Source organism: Aythya fuligula, chromosome 9 (assembly GCF_009819795.1).
Source record: "Aythya fuligula isolate bAytFul2 chromosome 9, bAytFul2.pri, whole genome shotgun sequence".
NCBI lineage: Eukaryota > Metazoa > Chordata > Aves > Anseriformes > Anatidae > Aythya > Aythya fuligula.
In genome coordinates, this window is record NC_045567.1 from 11580353 (window position 1) to 11597609 (window position 17257).

The following is a 17257-nucleotide window of genomic DNA, read 5'->3' on the forward strand; positions in this document are numbered from 1 at the left end:
AAGCTTTCTGGTACAGAATTGAGACATGGTTTGTTCCTACAGTAGACAGACATTAGAGGTTATTATTAAATCATTATTATATTATTATTAAAAGGAAAGCGGGAGGTTTAATCAGTTCTTCCTCAAGTTGCATTCAGACCCTTTATCAAAAGACAGAAGCACTGATTCTATCAGAATCTACAAAAAAAATGTAGATTAGTTACAGAGATCAGTCTCACTATTTTGTAACCAGCCATTTTTAGAACCAAAATTAGCACATGCTGAAATGTTTACTACAGATGCTTACAAGTACACAAGAGTAATTCACAGACAGGCAATAAACCCCATGCCCCATATCAAAATAGTGCCAGAAAGACAAAAGAGGTCAGATGTTAAAGCATCAACCTAAAGGCTGCTGAAAAACTACTACAGCACTGAAGGTACTGTTAATGCTGGGATCTTTGATAGTTTCTACTATTATTTGCATAGAAGAATGCTTGCAAGAATGAAAGCTTATTTACCCTGATGAAGTGGCATTTACGGAGCAATTCACAGGTAAATGGCTCCCCCAGGAAGCTCTCATCATCCCCAGGAGAACCTTGGTGAAAAGACTCAGCTTCCTGACAGCTGCTGTCTGAAAGCATGCTACCTTGTGTTATTCCTACAGCTCATGCTGCCAGAGCTTCAGGGCACACTGCATTATCCTCTTACACCACTGTAAGGCCAAAAATCTCTAATGTGACATGAGAAAAGAGACTGAGAAATAAAATACCTGTTGAAGCAAGAGAAGCCCTAAAAATGTAGGGTCAGGAAGAAAGCAACTTTTACAAGATCCTAAAGGAAGTCTTAGCCTCAGGAAACAACAGAAAACCATTAGAGATGGACCCTTACAAGCTGCCAGACAGATAATGAATTAAGGCCAGGGAGACTTCGGAAAATATTCTACTGCTGATGCCTTTTTATTTTCCTCCCTCATTCAGGACTACTGCAGATGCTCCAAAACAGGAGAAGGGAAGCCAGGTAGATGGAGGAGCTATTGCTGGTAAAGCAACAGCTCGACACTCATGCAAGAGTCTATGTTCTTGGCCCCTTTCTTAAGGGTATACCATATATATCTTCATATATATATATATATATATATATATATATATATATATATATATCATACATATCTTCATATATATAGATGTTATAAATGAAGTCTCAATCTGAATATTGTAATATTTATACTTATTAAAGGTATAAAAGCTATACAAGGTATAAAAGGCAAGTAAACAGCGCTGGGTGTGCAGGGAGTCTACGCTCCACCAACACGCACACACAAACATCAAACATTCTAAATATACAGAACATGGCTTTTACATACTAAACCCGAGTATGCCTATACATACGTACAATCAGGAAAGGTAACAAACAATCCTTTAAGTTCCATGACTTAAAAGTCTCCATTTTCCATTCCTTTTCTTGATTACAAACAAGTCTCCATTTTCCATTCCTTTTGAACAATATGTCTCACTCCAAGTTGTCAAGCAACTCGGTCTTCAGGCCTTATGTATCCTGTTCTTCCCAGATCGAAGAAAAGCATATCCATCTCCTTTTCAAGGCCAATAGGGCCTGGGTCCAAAGGCACGTCCTGGGCAGCAGGGGGCGGAACAGCAAAGGCCTGTGATGGCTGTAGCAGCAGAGGGGCCCATGGCGTAGCAGTCGGATCAGTAAAGGAGCCCGCAGCTCCCTCGCTGTCTGGCAAACCACCCGTGTCTGACTGTGGCCCCACACGGCTCTGTAAGGCCTCAGAGGCTGCTCGCCAGGTGCCGAGCGATCCCACTGCCACCTTGTCATTTTTAGTTGCAGAGTCCCACACCTTGACCTCAGTTTGGTCCCATGTTTCAGGCTCATAAACTGTCTGATTGTTAATAAGGAGAATAAGCTGTAAGGTTCCCAGGACAGTCTTTGTTCCTGAGGACGTGTGATTCCCCACAACACACAGCTGCTGACCAGCGAGGGGCAGTTGTGTGCGCGGCTCCGCTTCTCTCCGCTCGAGCTTCTTCCCAGCCCCGGTGCCCATTTCCAGCGACTTTCTGTACGGGCTTCTCTGAGCAGTTTGCTGAGTCTGGCCGAACCCATCTTCATGAGGCAATCAGTGTGCCTGTTCCCGGCCTGGTCACCGTTCTGCCAGCCTGTTCCTTTTCATTCCTTCTTTCTCCTTCTTTATTGATGACGTAACTTCATCACATCGCACTGCCCTTTTTTATCTTGAGGGCAGGCTCCCCTCTTACACCCTTCTCCCCACAGCATTTCTTTTTAAAACAACTTTTCATTGGTCAAACAACTTTGCAAATAACAGCAATGGCAAACACCCAGAAACTTCCATGCCTTAACAGCTGGAGAACAAGAAACCCGAGGCTGCATGGAGTCTCCTGAATCACCCTTCTTTGTTCCCTCTGAACTCTTATATTCCTGATGGCCTCATCCTTAAGAGTCTAATGTTATCTCAACCAAGGGGCTTTCCAACCCCTATGACCACACTCTCAAATCTCCCCCTTCTTTATTAATATCAACCATTTTCTCAAATTACCACTCCATATATAACATATATAACATATATATATATATATCATACATATCTTCACATATATCTTCAACCATATGTATGTATGTTTTTTTTTTTGTGTGTGTTTTTTTTTAATTAAGGAAAACCACAACAGATACAAAATTATGAAAAAGCAGTGAAGAAATATCAGCTACAAAACACAGCAGTTTTCTTATTGCTGTTTCTCTAAGGTCTCCTTGTCATGCAATTGTTCTGCAGAAAAACAGATACAAAAGGGAAAAACAGAGCAGGAAAAGCTAACAGAGAACAATAACATAATGTGGGTGGCTTGGTTTATTATTTGTGTCATTTTTAATCTGGGGAGGAATGAGAAGTTCTGTTCAATGTCAAATTAAAAGGGTTCAGAAGATCATCGCAGTACACGTAAAAGCACAAATCACCTCACAATATCTTAGAGGTGGAAAAATAAAAGAAAAAAAATTGCACCTCAACTTGCACCACTAATGTTAATGCAAATAGTTGACACATGCAACTCAACTACACACAGATCTAAATACAGGTCTTTCCTATGGCTGTATCTGTGTTTACAAGTTATAAGACTTCTGCTCCAGGGAAGGGTCAAAAAAAACAAGGCCATGTAAGAAAACTAATAACTCTAGTGGAGTATCCATCTGTAAAACAAGTAAAGGTGCCCATGCAGCTTGGAGGAACCTCAAACCTGATCTGGATCTGTTCACAGTGGAGTGAGCCACCACTTTGATGACAGAATGTGCAACACATTGATGCCCAAGTTCTAAAAAGCCTGTTTTCCATCCCTCAGAGTAGAAACTAAGCTGCAATCCGTGGAGACTCAGTTCAAAGATCTGGACTCAAGCTTGCAGGAACTGGCACAGAAGTTTGATCTCCTGGAGAAGGAGATGAGCAGGGATACGACGCAGATATCAACACTAGAGGAAAGGTGAGTGCAAGTGAAGGATCGCTCGGTCCTGTCCTGGCGCCTACATGTGCAGATGACCCTGGGGAGCGCAGTGCAGTTATGTGCACTTAAACATGAGTTTATACAATCTGGGCATGGTCTGGTTTACCATGTATGATAGAAATGGACAATATGAGGAGAGACTGAGGTTCCTTTGGTTCAAGTAGTAGACGGTTACTTCTTCAAACTGAATATTTATATGGTTTAAAGAAAGTCATACCACTTCCAAGAGCACAGAAAGACTTTATAAGCAAGTGTCTCCACCGTAAGTAGGAAAAAAGAGCATTAATGCTACGATTCCCTTCTCCTGTTAAGTAAGACCAGGACATTCATACTTCTGGCACCTGTGCTTAGACATCAGTAGCGTGTTTGTTTGGTTTTCCTGTCCTCTGAGTGGGAATGCTGGGATCAGGCTCCGGACACACTCAGGCCTAGGCGCCTCACTCAAACATTTATCCAGAGAACTAAATCACAGAACAACGCGCGTGTGCAACCGGCAGCTGAATTCCGGAGTTCAGCATAATTCTGTGGGCTCTGACTCTGGATTTCTGAACCAGCGGCCTCCGCTGTTACAGAAAGTGCCATAGGCGAATAAAACCCGAAACCTCGGGGCTGCGGGCGGGGCAGCAGCACGGCCCCTCCTGCCGCCTCAGCGCGGGCTGAGCCCGGGCCCTGCGCGCCGCGTCCCGGCTGGGCCCAGCCCGGCGGGGAGGAGCGGCAGCGGCAGCAGCCGGAGCCCCGCGGCCGTGAGGGGAGCGCGGAGGGGAGGTGAGGGCCGGGCCGGGCCGGGCCGTTTGGCGGCGGGTGGCGGCGTTGGGGCTGAGGGGAGCGCGGCCGCGGCTCCGCGGGCTTCTTCGGCGGGATTGGGCCCGGCCTCCCCGCCTTGTGCCGCCCGCCCCCGCCGCCCTGCGCGCCGCGGCCTGCTCGCCACAAGCGCCCGCTGAGCGAGAGGCCCGCCCGGGCGCTGCTCCTCGCTGCGTTTGTGCTCGTTTGTCTGTGTTTTAATGAGGTGTTCCCGTGCTAGTGCCGCGCTGACCGCTCCGTTGGGGGATCCGGGACCTGCTTAGAGCCTGCGTTCGTCAGCCCAGCAGAAGCCCGAGCTGCCCGCTTCGCTTCCTCCGGCTCAGCCGCGGAGCTGCATCGCCCCAGGAGCGCTCATCTGTGAGACCCTCCGTCCTGCGGCCACCTGTGTGCCCTCATTTCCCTCCTCTTGTGCTCGAAGATCTGCGTTTAGCCTACTTTGCAGCTGCTAATTTTTCTGTGCACATAACTGCTGAAATTGCTTGGTCCAGAAGAGGTATATATGGACTTTTGAGGTGGTTTGTTACAAAGACTTGTACAACTGGGTGTTTCAATGTTAGCCAGCATCCTTTTAAAAAAATAACGGATTTGCTCTATCAGAGAAGGAAGAACAGAACCAGTAACACCTGCCTTAATATAGTTCTGCCTCATTGTCAAGTTCCTCTGTGGATTATTTAAGATTGAACTGAAATTACAGCCTTTCTGTCAGGAGGTTCTCCTGGCTTTCTGTTGTTGGCTGTTTTTTTGTGGAGCTTGAAAGAACTTTCTTAAATTTCTGTAACTTGAAAAGTACTCTTGTCACTTTTCCTGTTTGGGTGTAGTCTTTTATTTTTATTTTCTGTTCCACAGCATTTGTGGGCCAAGTGAAAAGTCCTTTGAGGAGGGTTGGTAGCAGAAAGGTTGGATTGATCCCCACCATTTTAAGTCATACAAGTCATCGTGGAAGATGCTGAAGTGTTGAATGCATTGGTTAGTTCTCTGGTTATGTTTGTGGGTCTAAAATGTGTTTTGACTTTCAAGTTCCAGCTTAAGCAAATGCATGAATGAGGAAGAACTTTCTCTCTAAGGAAAAACCTCCTCTGATGCTCAGGGAGAATGTTGTATTTCACCTTTAGAAAATACCAGGCATAAATCTATACTAGAAGCAGCTTTTGAAGGATGTGCACATACCAAAAAATTATCTGTTTTGAGGGTTGATTCAGTGACTGCAGTATCATCTGCTAAATGTGAACGTAGCTTATAGCTGTTAGAGAATAAATGTTGGAAGAATTTTTACTCTTTCTCCTTCCTTCTTACTACCTCCTTGCTATCCTCTGAAGTAACTGCTACAGTACACTGGAAGCTACTGCAGTAAGCCCTGCTGTAGTGACTTCTGGTAAGACCTGTGTCTTCCTTTGTAAGTCAAGAATTTGTGATTGCGAGCAAAAGGAATGAATTAATCAGACTTCTTAAATATGCTGAGGTTTTCATAAGGTACTTACAAAACAGTGTTCTCTATTACATTTGTTAGGACAAGTAAAGTGCAAGTTTCTTTCTGCTTTCAGGTACTGATGTTATATTAGTCCTGTTCCTGAGCTTCGAGTCAATATGTCGAAGAAATCGGAGGCTCCTCTTTCCTTAGCTGACTGCCTGTGTCAAATTTGCATGGAGATCTTTGTGGAGCCTGTGACACTACCGTGCAACCATACCCTCTGTAATTCTTGTTTCCAGCTGACAGTTGAAAATGCCAGTCTTTGTTGCCCTTTTTGTCGGCGTAGAGTCTCTTCCTGGGCACGATACAATGCCCGTAGAAACACTCTTATCAACTGGGAGTTCTGGGAAAAGATTCAGAAGAATTATCCGAAGGAATGCGAGCGTAGAATTAACGGACAGGATTTGGAAGAGGAAAGTAAGTAAAATGTGACTTGTCTTGGGTTGTCTTTGCTTTTACCAAAGTAATTAGTGGACTTGGGCTGTTGTGACAGAAGAAACTGTCCACAGACATGCTGTGTTATTGCTAGAAGCTGTGGTGTCAGAGGTGTTCCATGAAAAGGACTTGCAAGGCAAAGAAGTTGTATTGGCTCATCATTTAAGTAGGTAGTTGCTCATGCTTTTTGCACTAAGTGTTGCAGTGTGGTTCCCTGTCCTTACAAAGACAGCTTTTTGTTACTGACTCAACTTCAGCTGTAAAATCTGTGTTTGTGTTTATCACTGTCAGGTAAGTGAAGTGGTTAATTTTTTTTTCCAACTTGCAGGTGTTCTTGATAAGTTTGATTAGAAATTCCAGAGCTTCAGTCTATCCAGGAGTCAGAGCCTAAAACTGTGATGTTGTACAAAAGGAAGGAAAATCTCACTAATTCTTAGAAGAAGGGTTTGGGGGTTTATTATGTTGTAAGCTCTCTTAAAATTTGATCTCTTCTGACAGTTAATTATTGGGGGAGGCTAATTTGGGAGAGGCAACGCTTCTTTTCCTGCACGTCTCCTTATCCTTGCCAGCATGGTCAGGAACAGCACTGACTTTGATTGTTTTACGCACATCAGAGAATGATAGATGTAGTAACCTTAGAATTACTCAGGAAAAGAACAAAACACATGAGCAGATTGTTCTTATTATATTTTAGGTCTGTTACGTTAAATTGACGTAGAATTAATATTCTGAAGGGCTGATTTGACCTCTTGTGAGATTGCACCCAGTTAGAATACTAAATAAAACATAACATCCTTAGCAGAAAACAAAGTACATCTATATTTCAGTGAATAGCATTTTGACCTCCTTTGGTAGGATGGCTCTAAGACACGTTGTTTTACTTTTTCCACTTACAATGAAATAATTAATTGCAAAAAGCAAGATGTAAGTTATGATCAGCATATATATTTGCTCAGCATACAGTGCTTGGAAAATACTGACTGTTCTTGCTGCTTTGTTATGCAGCAATAACCTCGTTATTATTACTATCTTTATACCTTGTTCATAAAGCTTAACTTAAGTCATTCCTGCGACAGGGCATGGAAGTGATTTTTTTTGTTAAAAAAAATTGTTTTTGACTGTCATGGTCTTGCTTTGTTACTTACTCTCCTCATCTTCCCTTCTGAATTAGTCTGCGTCCCTCATCCACAACACCAGCTGAGCAAACCTGGGGAACTGAGACAGGAATATGAAGCAGAGGTTAGCAAGGTAAGTCTAAAAATATATATTTAAAAACCGTAATGCTTTGCATGTGGTTATTTTAATTGTTCCCACAAACAGTTGAAATGTTATTTATCAGACAAAGAAGATACTTAAAAGGGGATTGCTGTTGCAAGAACACATGGGTCGTTTGCAAAGCGTGAACTAAATTTTTATCCTTTACTGAAGAGACTCTAAGAAGGCCACATAGTCACAAGGCTATATATAAGGCTTTGTAACCTCTACATATAAGAAATTGTGAATAATGCAAAGAACTTGATATCAGGGCTGAGCATGCAGAGATACGAAACAAACAGAAGCAAACCTCAAAGGGATTCTACATCTGGTTGCAATGCTGAATTGTGCTGCCACTGGTGTGTCATTCGGGTGGTATACATACCACGTGGAAGGAAGAGAGGAAGGATGGAGTGCGTGCACTTTGGCAAGAGCAAATGGCTGTTGCCAGCAGTGGAAGGTGGCAGTCTGCAGTTCAGACACACAGTTGGCACAAGCTGAAAGAGCAGACACTGTTTGTTCAGCTATTTATGCTGGCTAACGGCTGCATTTTCTAGTGGCAGCTTCAGCCTATGCCACCTTCAAGTATTAATCGAACTGCCAAACTGCAGCCTTAGTGTCCGTCACTCTAAGTCAAGGCTGAGGGGCAGATCTTTTTTTTTTATTATTTTTTCTTTTTATCCAAAGGCTCAGGGACTTGAAACTTTTATTTTGTTGATGTTCCTGTTAGGCATGCTCTGCAGGAAGTACAGCTAGATAGCTGGGATGATTTCATTTGAATTGAGCCTGCCTTTTTGCTTTAAATAAAAATCTACAGAAGGCTGTACTGGGTGAGGCCACAGCCTCTGCAGTTCTGTGTTTTTTCTCTAACAGTAGCTGCAAATGGTTGCCTAGGGAAGACTGTGAGAGTGGGATAAATATATGTGATGCTTGCATCGAGCACCTTGCCGGCCTCCTGCAGTAAAGAGGACAGGCTTCCTTGTGTTGGACATAAGCCCACGTTTCCCAAGTCTTCTTGTGCCAGTTAACTCTCCTGCCTACCTCAGCATCTCAGGTGACCCAGCAGCATATGCTGTCTTGTCCCTTCCAGGAGGTGTGCTTCACAAGCTAGGAAATGCGTGGAGGTACAAGCACAGCAGAACACCCAGGCAGCTCTCCTTATGTTTCCCAAAACTGCACAGAGGAGTTCTTCCAGGATTAGTATTGCCCTTTCACTATCTGCATCCCTACTCACACATACTGAAATGGCTTTTGCAGGTCCTAAGGTGCACATAAAGGATTTGGGACTAGCAGATATAAAAATTTGAAACTGTTTTGGCTTTGGTCTTGTACTTGCCTTCTTGATTTCACTCCCTGAGTAAAACAGACTATGATTAAATGAGCTTCAGTAATGAATACACAGCATTCTCTTTCTTAATTGTTCATTCCCTGTGTTGTGTTCATTTGATAAAAATGGAAAATATTTTTAAGAGATCCTAACGTTGTTTGTTCAAGGATCCTTCTTTATACAATTCAGACATAGTAATAAGAATGACAACTGGACATAGTATCAGAATATTCTTTTCTCTTTAGTTGGTAGAAGTTCCCTTCTCTGTTGATAGTATCAACGGAAAATGGAGATGGTGCCCAGGAGCAGTGAAATACATAAGGGTGTCTGGTACCATTCATAAGCTATAAATGCATAATTTAAACAAACTTAATGTAGCTCATGTTGTATCACAGCTTGATGCTTTTCTCTGAAGAAAAATTCCAAATTTCATTACACAGTTCAAGAAAGTTGTATTCATTCTTTAAGTACTCTGCTGTCCTTGTGGAGTTGCTGGTAACTGATTTACTCTGAGTGGGTGTCTGCTGTGAGACAAGGAAGCAGACTTGGAATTCTTGGTCTGTTGCTTTGGGTTGTGGATGTTCCAGGAGAGAAGAGAAAAGAAGGGCACGGAAAAGATGTGTTGTCTTTCAGGCATCTGCACTCATGGAATTAAGATGATATGAGCGTGATGGGCAGGCACTGTGGTCTAGCTGGCACTCAGCCTTAGAAAGAATCTTAGCACATGTATTTGTAGAGGTTAATCTTGTTACTAACATTTTAAAAAGGCAAGCAAATGAATTTAACCTTTCATGTTTGCAATATTAACAGTGTAATCTTACAGAAACCAAAAGGTAGGTTGCTGGTATCAAACTGAAGACCCTGCACGCAGTATCTATTTGATTCTTACATTTTTGGAGAATTCTGCAGTTAAATACGGTCTTTGAAGTGTGCGGTGTCTTTGCGAGGAGTGGATCGTCCCCACTGAAGGAGTCTCAGTTGAGGTTTTGATGTAAAGTGTGGTCTGGCAATAGTAACCAGATGCCTAAAAAAAAAAAACTTTTTCAGGTGGAGGCAGAAAGGCGAGCACATGAACAAGAGGAAAACAAGGCGAGTGAGGAATACATTCAAAAGCTGCTAGCAGAAGAAGAGGAGGAACGCAGACTGGCAGAAGAAAGACGGAGGGAGATGGAGGAACAGCTTAAACAAGACGAAGAATTGGCGTGGGAGCTGAGCAACAGCCTGGTGAGTTAACATGAAGGGGACATTTGCTGGTGTTCATTTAATGAAAGCAACTTAGGTTTTTCAGAGCAAAAGTTAAACTTCGGAATAACTGACATTTATCTGAATTGTAGTTGGAAGCTGTTGTCAGCCATCGGTATGTTAGATCTTTGACTGTTAACTCTTGAAGAACCAATGGGAGTGAGAAATACCCCAAGCATTCCTAACTGTGCAATAGGAACCTGACATGGGTGCAGGAAGTTCTTGCTGTGAAATGTTTTAAAACATTGTTTTTCTTCTGACTACTTCCTTTCCCCTGTGAATTAAAAAACACTATTTTGGAAGAAATTGAAGTCTATGTCCTCCTGCACTGGAAAAAGGAACATGATGATGTTTGAGAAAATACAACTTGTTTTGTTTTTTTTGGAGGGGTGGAGGGAACTTTTGTTGTCTTTGTTGGCTGCTTTTTTGCTATCTGCTAATAGTCCTAATAATGTCATTTGAGAACCAAAACCTCTTGTCCCGTACTGCCAGATACAGGAAAGCATACAGAACACTCATATGTTTCATATTCCATAACTACCTTTTACTCACAGTTCTGGAATTCCTTGGATAAAAGTAACTAATCTTGTAACAGAAGGATAGTAGTTCAGTTTCTGTTGTTTTGTTTTACATAATGCTATTTTTCCTTGTCATTGAAGAATGACAGTTCCAGAGAACGTATACTCAGCAGTCCTTCACCAGGAGACGGCCTCTCATGTGCGTCATTCACAGCTAATTTGTGCAAGACGAAGAGCAAACCAAGCAACTCTGGAGACATTCAGAAGTAAGAAAGCCAAGTTTGTTTAATGATTAGTGATCTGTTTCTTGATATAATGTCTTTCTGTTCCATGTGCTTCCTTGGAATCTTGCAGCCTGGCTTCCCATGATAATTTGGATAAACGTATGCTACTGAATGTTAAAATATCTTATAGGATAATACAGAGGAGAAGGGAAGCCCTCACCCTTCTTTTGTTTTTCATTATCAGAATGAACCTGAGCTGATGATTAATGCAAAGCACTGGCAATTCAAGGAGGAAAAAAAAAAAAGTTTTAAAAGGTATACTTTGCTCTCCTTTAAGGTATCTGTCTCCAAAGCATCATCGTACATCGGGATCAGCTTCGTTCTCCAGAACAACAGAAGGACGCAGGAGTGACTCTGGCTCCATGGTAACTAGAATTATTTTTTTTAAATCTCAGTGTTAGTAATTACAGATTATTCTATGCCTTGTATATAGTAATGCCCGTCAGCACTGTGCAATTCAGCTCTCCCATTTCAAACTGCCTTCAGCATTCATGATTCCCAGAAGTGGAAAGGGAAGAAACCAGGCTCGATAGTCAGCAGACACACACCTACAGCTTATTTGGTAGTTCCCCTGCGTATCTATGCAAAGACTCCAGTTAACTAAATTTAAGTACTGAGAAGAACTTTGAAGTCAAAGTCTCTTTGTATCTTGTGTGCTATCTGTCTGCTCCAGGATACCTGCATCTACTCAATTCACAGATTATCACTTGTCCACGGACAGTTTTAATTACCTTGAGTTTTTCCTCTAATTCTGCAGCTTTTTTGATGATTTCAATAAGGCATACTTCTGGTTTCAGAAGGAGTAAATGCTGTTTACACTAAGATCCTCAATGAGCTCTGGGCTGCAAGTGATGGTGTATAAAATTGATGATCATTCTGGAGCTCATTTGGGGAGGTTGCACTCTGATTTTCATTAATTTGTGTCTGTCTGTCTCTTTGTATCTCTCCTACTAGACTGCTAAAGAAGATGAGCAGACTAATATCTTGAACAGCTGATTTGAGACGTTGATAGCAGAGGAATGCTGCAGTTGTTTCCAGTCGTTTAGCCAGGCTACAATAGATTGTTCTAAATACTTTCAGTATTATTGAACAATTCTATTCTTTTTAAAGAAGAATCCAAGTTAATATCCCTGAGTAGTTACGAGCAATGCAGCTACGATAAATGAGATTTGCATTTTATTCATACCCATTGACTTTTAATAAATTTATTTAATTAGGGATGTCTCTCTTTCCTTCAGGAGGCCAGTAACGATGCAGGCAGCAGTACTGTGCAGCAAGATGAGCAAGAGGAAATGCCAACGTTGTCTCCACAGCTGTCGGGTGTGACCAGGTCTTCCACTGCTCAGGATTCATTTTTGGAGTCATGCATGAACTACTTAAGTGCCTCAACTTCAGAGGAGACCACCACCAAGCAGAAAAAATCACCTGGACCAAATTGTCTGTCAGATGAAGTTCCGGATACGCTTCGTGGAATTGCAGAAGGGGAAGGGGCTAGAACAGTTTTTCCTAGAGCTAAAGGAGAAGACGGAGTAGAGTTGGACAGTGGCAGTTTAACACATGTAGAACGCATAAGCCTTGAAAACTGTGCTGAAACTAGTGCTCGTATTCAGTCAGCAACAACTTCTATGATGTCTGACAGCAAAAGTGGGATACATGATCTCATGAAGGTGGCTGGAAACCCAGATGAAAAGATACCAGAGAGCTTGCAGAACACTATGGAGACTCCAAAAAGAAAGTCTCCAGAACCACTGGCTGAAGCAGTGGTTGACTTGGGTGTGCTTGGTAAGAGGAGAAGAACTTTCCCAGAAGCTTCAGGGGACCAAGGGGAGCAGATACTTGACTTTGACTTGCAAATGCAGAAAGCCTTTGAGCAGGAGCTCTACAAAAGGCGTCTGCAAGAGGAGCAGGATAGGCTTCTGGCTCTGCAGCTGCAAAGACAGTTCAACAAGGAGGAAAGGTCACTCAATCGACAAAAAGGCTCTCCCGATGGGTACCTTCTTCGCACCACAACACCTCAGTCTGCGAAAGACTCTTCTGCTAGAAAGGGAAGTTGTAAGAAGGCAAAGGACATGAAGCTAACAAAAAAACAGACTGAAACAAATCACCGCAAGGTCCGGAAAGGTTCATGCGATGAAAACTGGCAGTCTCCTACCAGAGTCCGAATGAAGTCACCTGGCCTCAAGGGCGGAAACGTTTTGAATTGTGTTGTGAATACCAGTGACTCAAATGATATTTGTTCCTTGCCTAAAAAAGAGCAAAAGACAATCCTTCAAATGTTTAAAAGCCCTGTTGCAGAGTAGAGCAACAGAACCACAGACACGTGGTGGGAAGGGATCAGAATTAAAACTATGGTAATGCTTCCCCCTGTGTTAGGCAGAGCTCCCTCTAAACAGTTGAAAAGGCGATGGTTTTGGCGGGATCACTTCAGGCTACAGGAGCAACCAAAACTGTCTGCTTATTAAAACTTGCTGTGAATGTTTCTGAGAAGTTTTAAGAAGTCATGTTCCTAGACCTTAAAAATTTTAATTGGCCTCTTCTTGACTATGGCTTATTTTCTATGACTTGCGTTTGCAAGTTTGTTTGTTTGTTATAATTTTGAGTGTAAATACTCCTTAGTGTTTAAAATCTAAAAACTGTTGGTCTTATGTTAGAATAGGAATTTGGAGTCTTCTAAGAGAAGGATGCTCATCTCCCAGAGTAAGCAAATGAAAAGGCGAGTCTGTATCTCCAGTTGTCTGCTGACTGAGATCGAGGCTTCACTCGGCACAGCCGCTGCTCTGTTAAACTGAAGCATGTTGCTGGAATTTGGTGTTTGCTGAATTGTGCTGTTTGCCTGGCAGTTACCAAGAGTATAGCCAGCCAGCCAGTCTTGCAAACATGCTCTTTCCCTCCCCCTCAACTTGCTGTGTAGTAGCCTCTTTCTTACTCAGAGGGGAAAAAACGGATTGTTCCCCCACAGCCAGAGGCAAGGATCTCTTAGAGATGCTGGTAATCTAACTGGTTGTGGGCTTGTATGTATTCTGTTCATTTTTACCTCTTAATTTTGTTTTCTTAGTGTTAGTGTTTTGTAACTTTATTCTTATGCAATGCTGCCTACGTTTACTGCTATTTAACTTTCATATGCAAACTGTTGAGTCTGATTAAAAGCATATAACACACAAAAATTGTTAGTCCAGGAGACAGTTAACAATGGAGAAAGCAAAACCAAAAGGGGAAAAGCAAATGGAAACTGGAGTTGTCAGTAATGACTTAACAACCCTAAAGATTCATTTCACTTCCAGCTGGAGTTCAACTACCCTGCCTGACTGTGACTGTTGTGGCATGGTTGTTTTCTTTGTTTGTTTTTTGAGGGACTACCAAATACTGTTTTCCAGTTTGGTTTTAAAAGTAACATCACTGAAAGGAGTTACAACCCAGATGTGTGGGGAAGGTGACAGCTGTGGGAAGTTGAGGCCTCTGGAGAAGCTGAGTGGCTGCTAGTCAGCAGAGGAAGTGTTCCTGTTATATTGTTTTCTGTACTGCCATTGTGAAGCCATCTCTTGGCCTTTCTTTCCATGATATATTTCTCAAGTATATGTTTTTGAATGAGAGAAAAACACCAACCTATGCTGCTGCAATATGTGTGCTTCAAATGCGTACTTTTTTTTTTGGAACCTCATGGATGATCTATGAACTTTCAACTCGGCTCTGAGATGCTTGTAACAAATGTTTCAAAGCAGTAACTTCTGGTGTTTTTTAAGTTAACAAAAAAAATATTGAAAACATAAACAGAACACTGACCCAAAAATGTGATTTTTTTTTTTCTTTGCTTGCATGTCTCTAATATTGGTGGGTTTCTCCTAAATAAATGGCTTCTTCAAAGATGCTTCTTGAGAAAGCTGCAGCAGGCAACCTGCTGCACATAATTCATTATTTTCTAATGCTGCTCCGTCAATATAGATCTGTTTCTGTATCATTGTTACTTCTGTTTGTTTGTGTCTTACCTAGGCTGTCAAATATATTTGTTAATTGATTACAGTGTTCTTGAAGGCAGAAGTATTGACTGTTTTGGGGCTAATGACACTTGGCTTTTCCTGTCATAAGCATGTAATAAGTAAAGCCTATATTTTCAGAATAGCTGAAGAGAAAGTTTTGTTCTTAAGTCTCTGTTCAGCCTCTTAGTCATTTTATCAAGTCTTATGTTTGTTCTTAACTTGCTCAGAAGACAGTCCCTGCTCTGGCATGGAGCACCTCCTTCCAAGAGCACAGATCCTGCCGACTGCAGACCTTTCTGAAGTAAGTCTGAGCCAGGGCACCACATGCTCCTCTGATTTTATTTTTCAAGTTGTGGTGCTTAGGATTTTGGAGCTGGTTGGAACAGATTTTGAGTGGTAGAAGGCAATTCCCAGCCTCCTACAGGTGCTGGCACCTGCTACCAAAACCCTCTAATTTATGCCTGGTACAACTGTCTGCAGTTTGAGGTGCTTTGGTCCTGATTGTACTTCTGTACCCCTCAAACAGTTTGAATGTTTGCCTTGTTCTTCTTAATCACTGCCTTCACTGTCTAGCACTGAAGGGGTCTGAACCTGAAGTATTTTGAGCTGCAAGCCATTTGTATCATAAGAATTAATCTTACATGTCTTACAGCTTCTGGCCCTAGTTAATTACCGTATTTTCCTCAGATAAACCATCATTATATCGCAGTGCTGGCGTGGAAGATACATTTACAGCCAAGTCCTGATGTTTGATAGCTTCTTAGTGGGGAAAAAAAAAAATAAAAATGTGTGATTGTACAGATGAATATCTAGATAAAAACTCAAGAGCTCAAAGGAAGGGAGTTGGGAGTAAGATACGTATCCCCTGGCAGCCTTGATCTTTATCAGGTTTCAGCTTATTTAGTGGTCTCATTGTTTTGGGGCTAGTTCCATCCCTGTAACAAGACAGCAAATAAATATTTGTGTATTTGTATATTATATGTAGCAAAGCCACAAGATGGGCGTTGTGTTTAAAAAACCAGCTGAATTGGGTAGCATTGTGCAGTCTAGCTGAGTACGTTCAAACAACCAAGAACACAAGTCCCACTCAGCTGTGGTGCCTGGGGCTCTCTGTCATCCAGTTCAAGATGTTAAAGGGTGACAGTAGAAAGGGTAGGGGAGAAGGAAGGCTTTCCTCCAGCACACATGCATCAGGGGTAGCTCAGCACATCCAGAACATGGTGTTGCCACAGTTAACACCAGTTCCATTCCCTTTTCCTCCAAAGTTGTTCATGGATTCTTTCTCTTCCCTCTTAACCTGGCAGTTAGGTGTCTTGTATCTAAGGTTTATGACATGCACTAAACTAATCACAGTTAGAAGTTGAATAAGAACTGGGGCCTTTTTTGCATCTTACAGACTTAATTCCTTGCCATCAATAGCAAATCCTACAGCTATGATTCCACCACAAATAAATGTAAAAATCACAAAAAGAAGCCATTTCAAAGGCCTAAATGGTACAGATATATATTCTAGGGTAGATGGCAACTTGCTGGAGGGGTGGTGGTAAAGGATTTGTGGGTTTTGTGTATTTTTTCTTGCCTGATGGATTTTGTCCTCTCAAAGTAACAATGACCTCTTACATAAGAGCCATTACTTTTGAAGCTTACTGGGTCAGTCTTTTAACTTTACATACCCTGAAGCTGTACATTTATTTCTTAGTTCTGTAATTATACTTTCTCAGCTGCTTAGAATTCACTTCATCTTTGGCTTGGACTAGGTAAAATAATAATAATAATAATAATAATCCATTTTTTATAAACGTGTCACAAGCGTAGAACAGGTTAAAAGCTGTTGCAGGATGGGGAAAATAAACAAGACTAAGAAGTCAATCATTAGCTAAACACCTAATTGAACTGCAAAACACATAAAAGTTATAACCTATACCAGAAGGCCAGTCCAACAGCCTTCTCAGATCCCCTAGATGATCATACTCACAGCATGCATGGCACCTCTTTAGCTTCTTCTATATTGTTCTTGTTAGAAGATAGAATTTAGTCACTACTGAGGGGAAAAATCTTTGGTTTGGGTTGGTTAATGATTCCTTTGCTTCTGAGTGTTAGTTACCCAAATACTGTGAGATTATGCAACTTAATTTTTTAATTCTTTGTCTACAGTTGCCAAGTGCAGACATAACTACAGGCAGAATTCATAAGCTAAGAGCACTGAACCATGAGCAGAAGCTGTTCTTGTTGGTAGGGTAATATTTCTCAGTCTGTGGCAGCCTTGCTTCCACTGCTTGTGCAGCATCTACGGGTTAGATTTAGGTGATTTCTTGTGAGGGTAACAGCTGGAATATTGCTACAGCACAGGGAGCTGAAAGAGACGACCAAGTGAGCAGCTGGAGTTGGTGACTGATGGCTGCTTAATGGCGTTTGTAAAGCAGGAGCCCACACTTGTGTTTGCAT

General features: G+C 42.0%; 1 protein-coding gene across 2 annotated transcripts; it reads left to right on the forward strand.

The window, feature by feature from the left end:
* The first annotated feature begins 3372 nt into the window (after positions 1-3372).
* Positions 3373-14459, forward strand: RNF168 (ring finger protein 168). Of its 2 annotated transcripts, XM_032193443.1 has the most exons (9): positions 4182-4274; positions 4531-4822; positions 5157-5276; positions 5852-6195; positions 7385-7461; positions 9842-10018; positions 10696-10820; positions 11116-11203; positions 12077-14459. In XM_032193443.1, the coding sequence occupies exons 4-9, from the start codon at positions 5895-5897 to the stop codon at positions 13136-13138; spliced, it is 1830 nt and encodes a 609-aa protein (XP_032049334.1). In that variant the 5' UTR covers positions 4182-4274; positions 4531-4822; positions 5157-5276; positions 5852-5894; the 3' UTR covers positions 13139-14459. The 2 variants fall into 2 exon arrangements, with proteins under 2 accessions (XP_032049332.1, XP_032049334.1); XM_032193441.1 differs by lacking the exon at positions 4182-4274 and adding an exon at positions 3373-3488 and having other exon boundaries at positions 4531-5276.
* The last annotated feature ends 2798 nt before the right edge of the window (positions 14460-17257 follow it).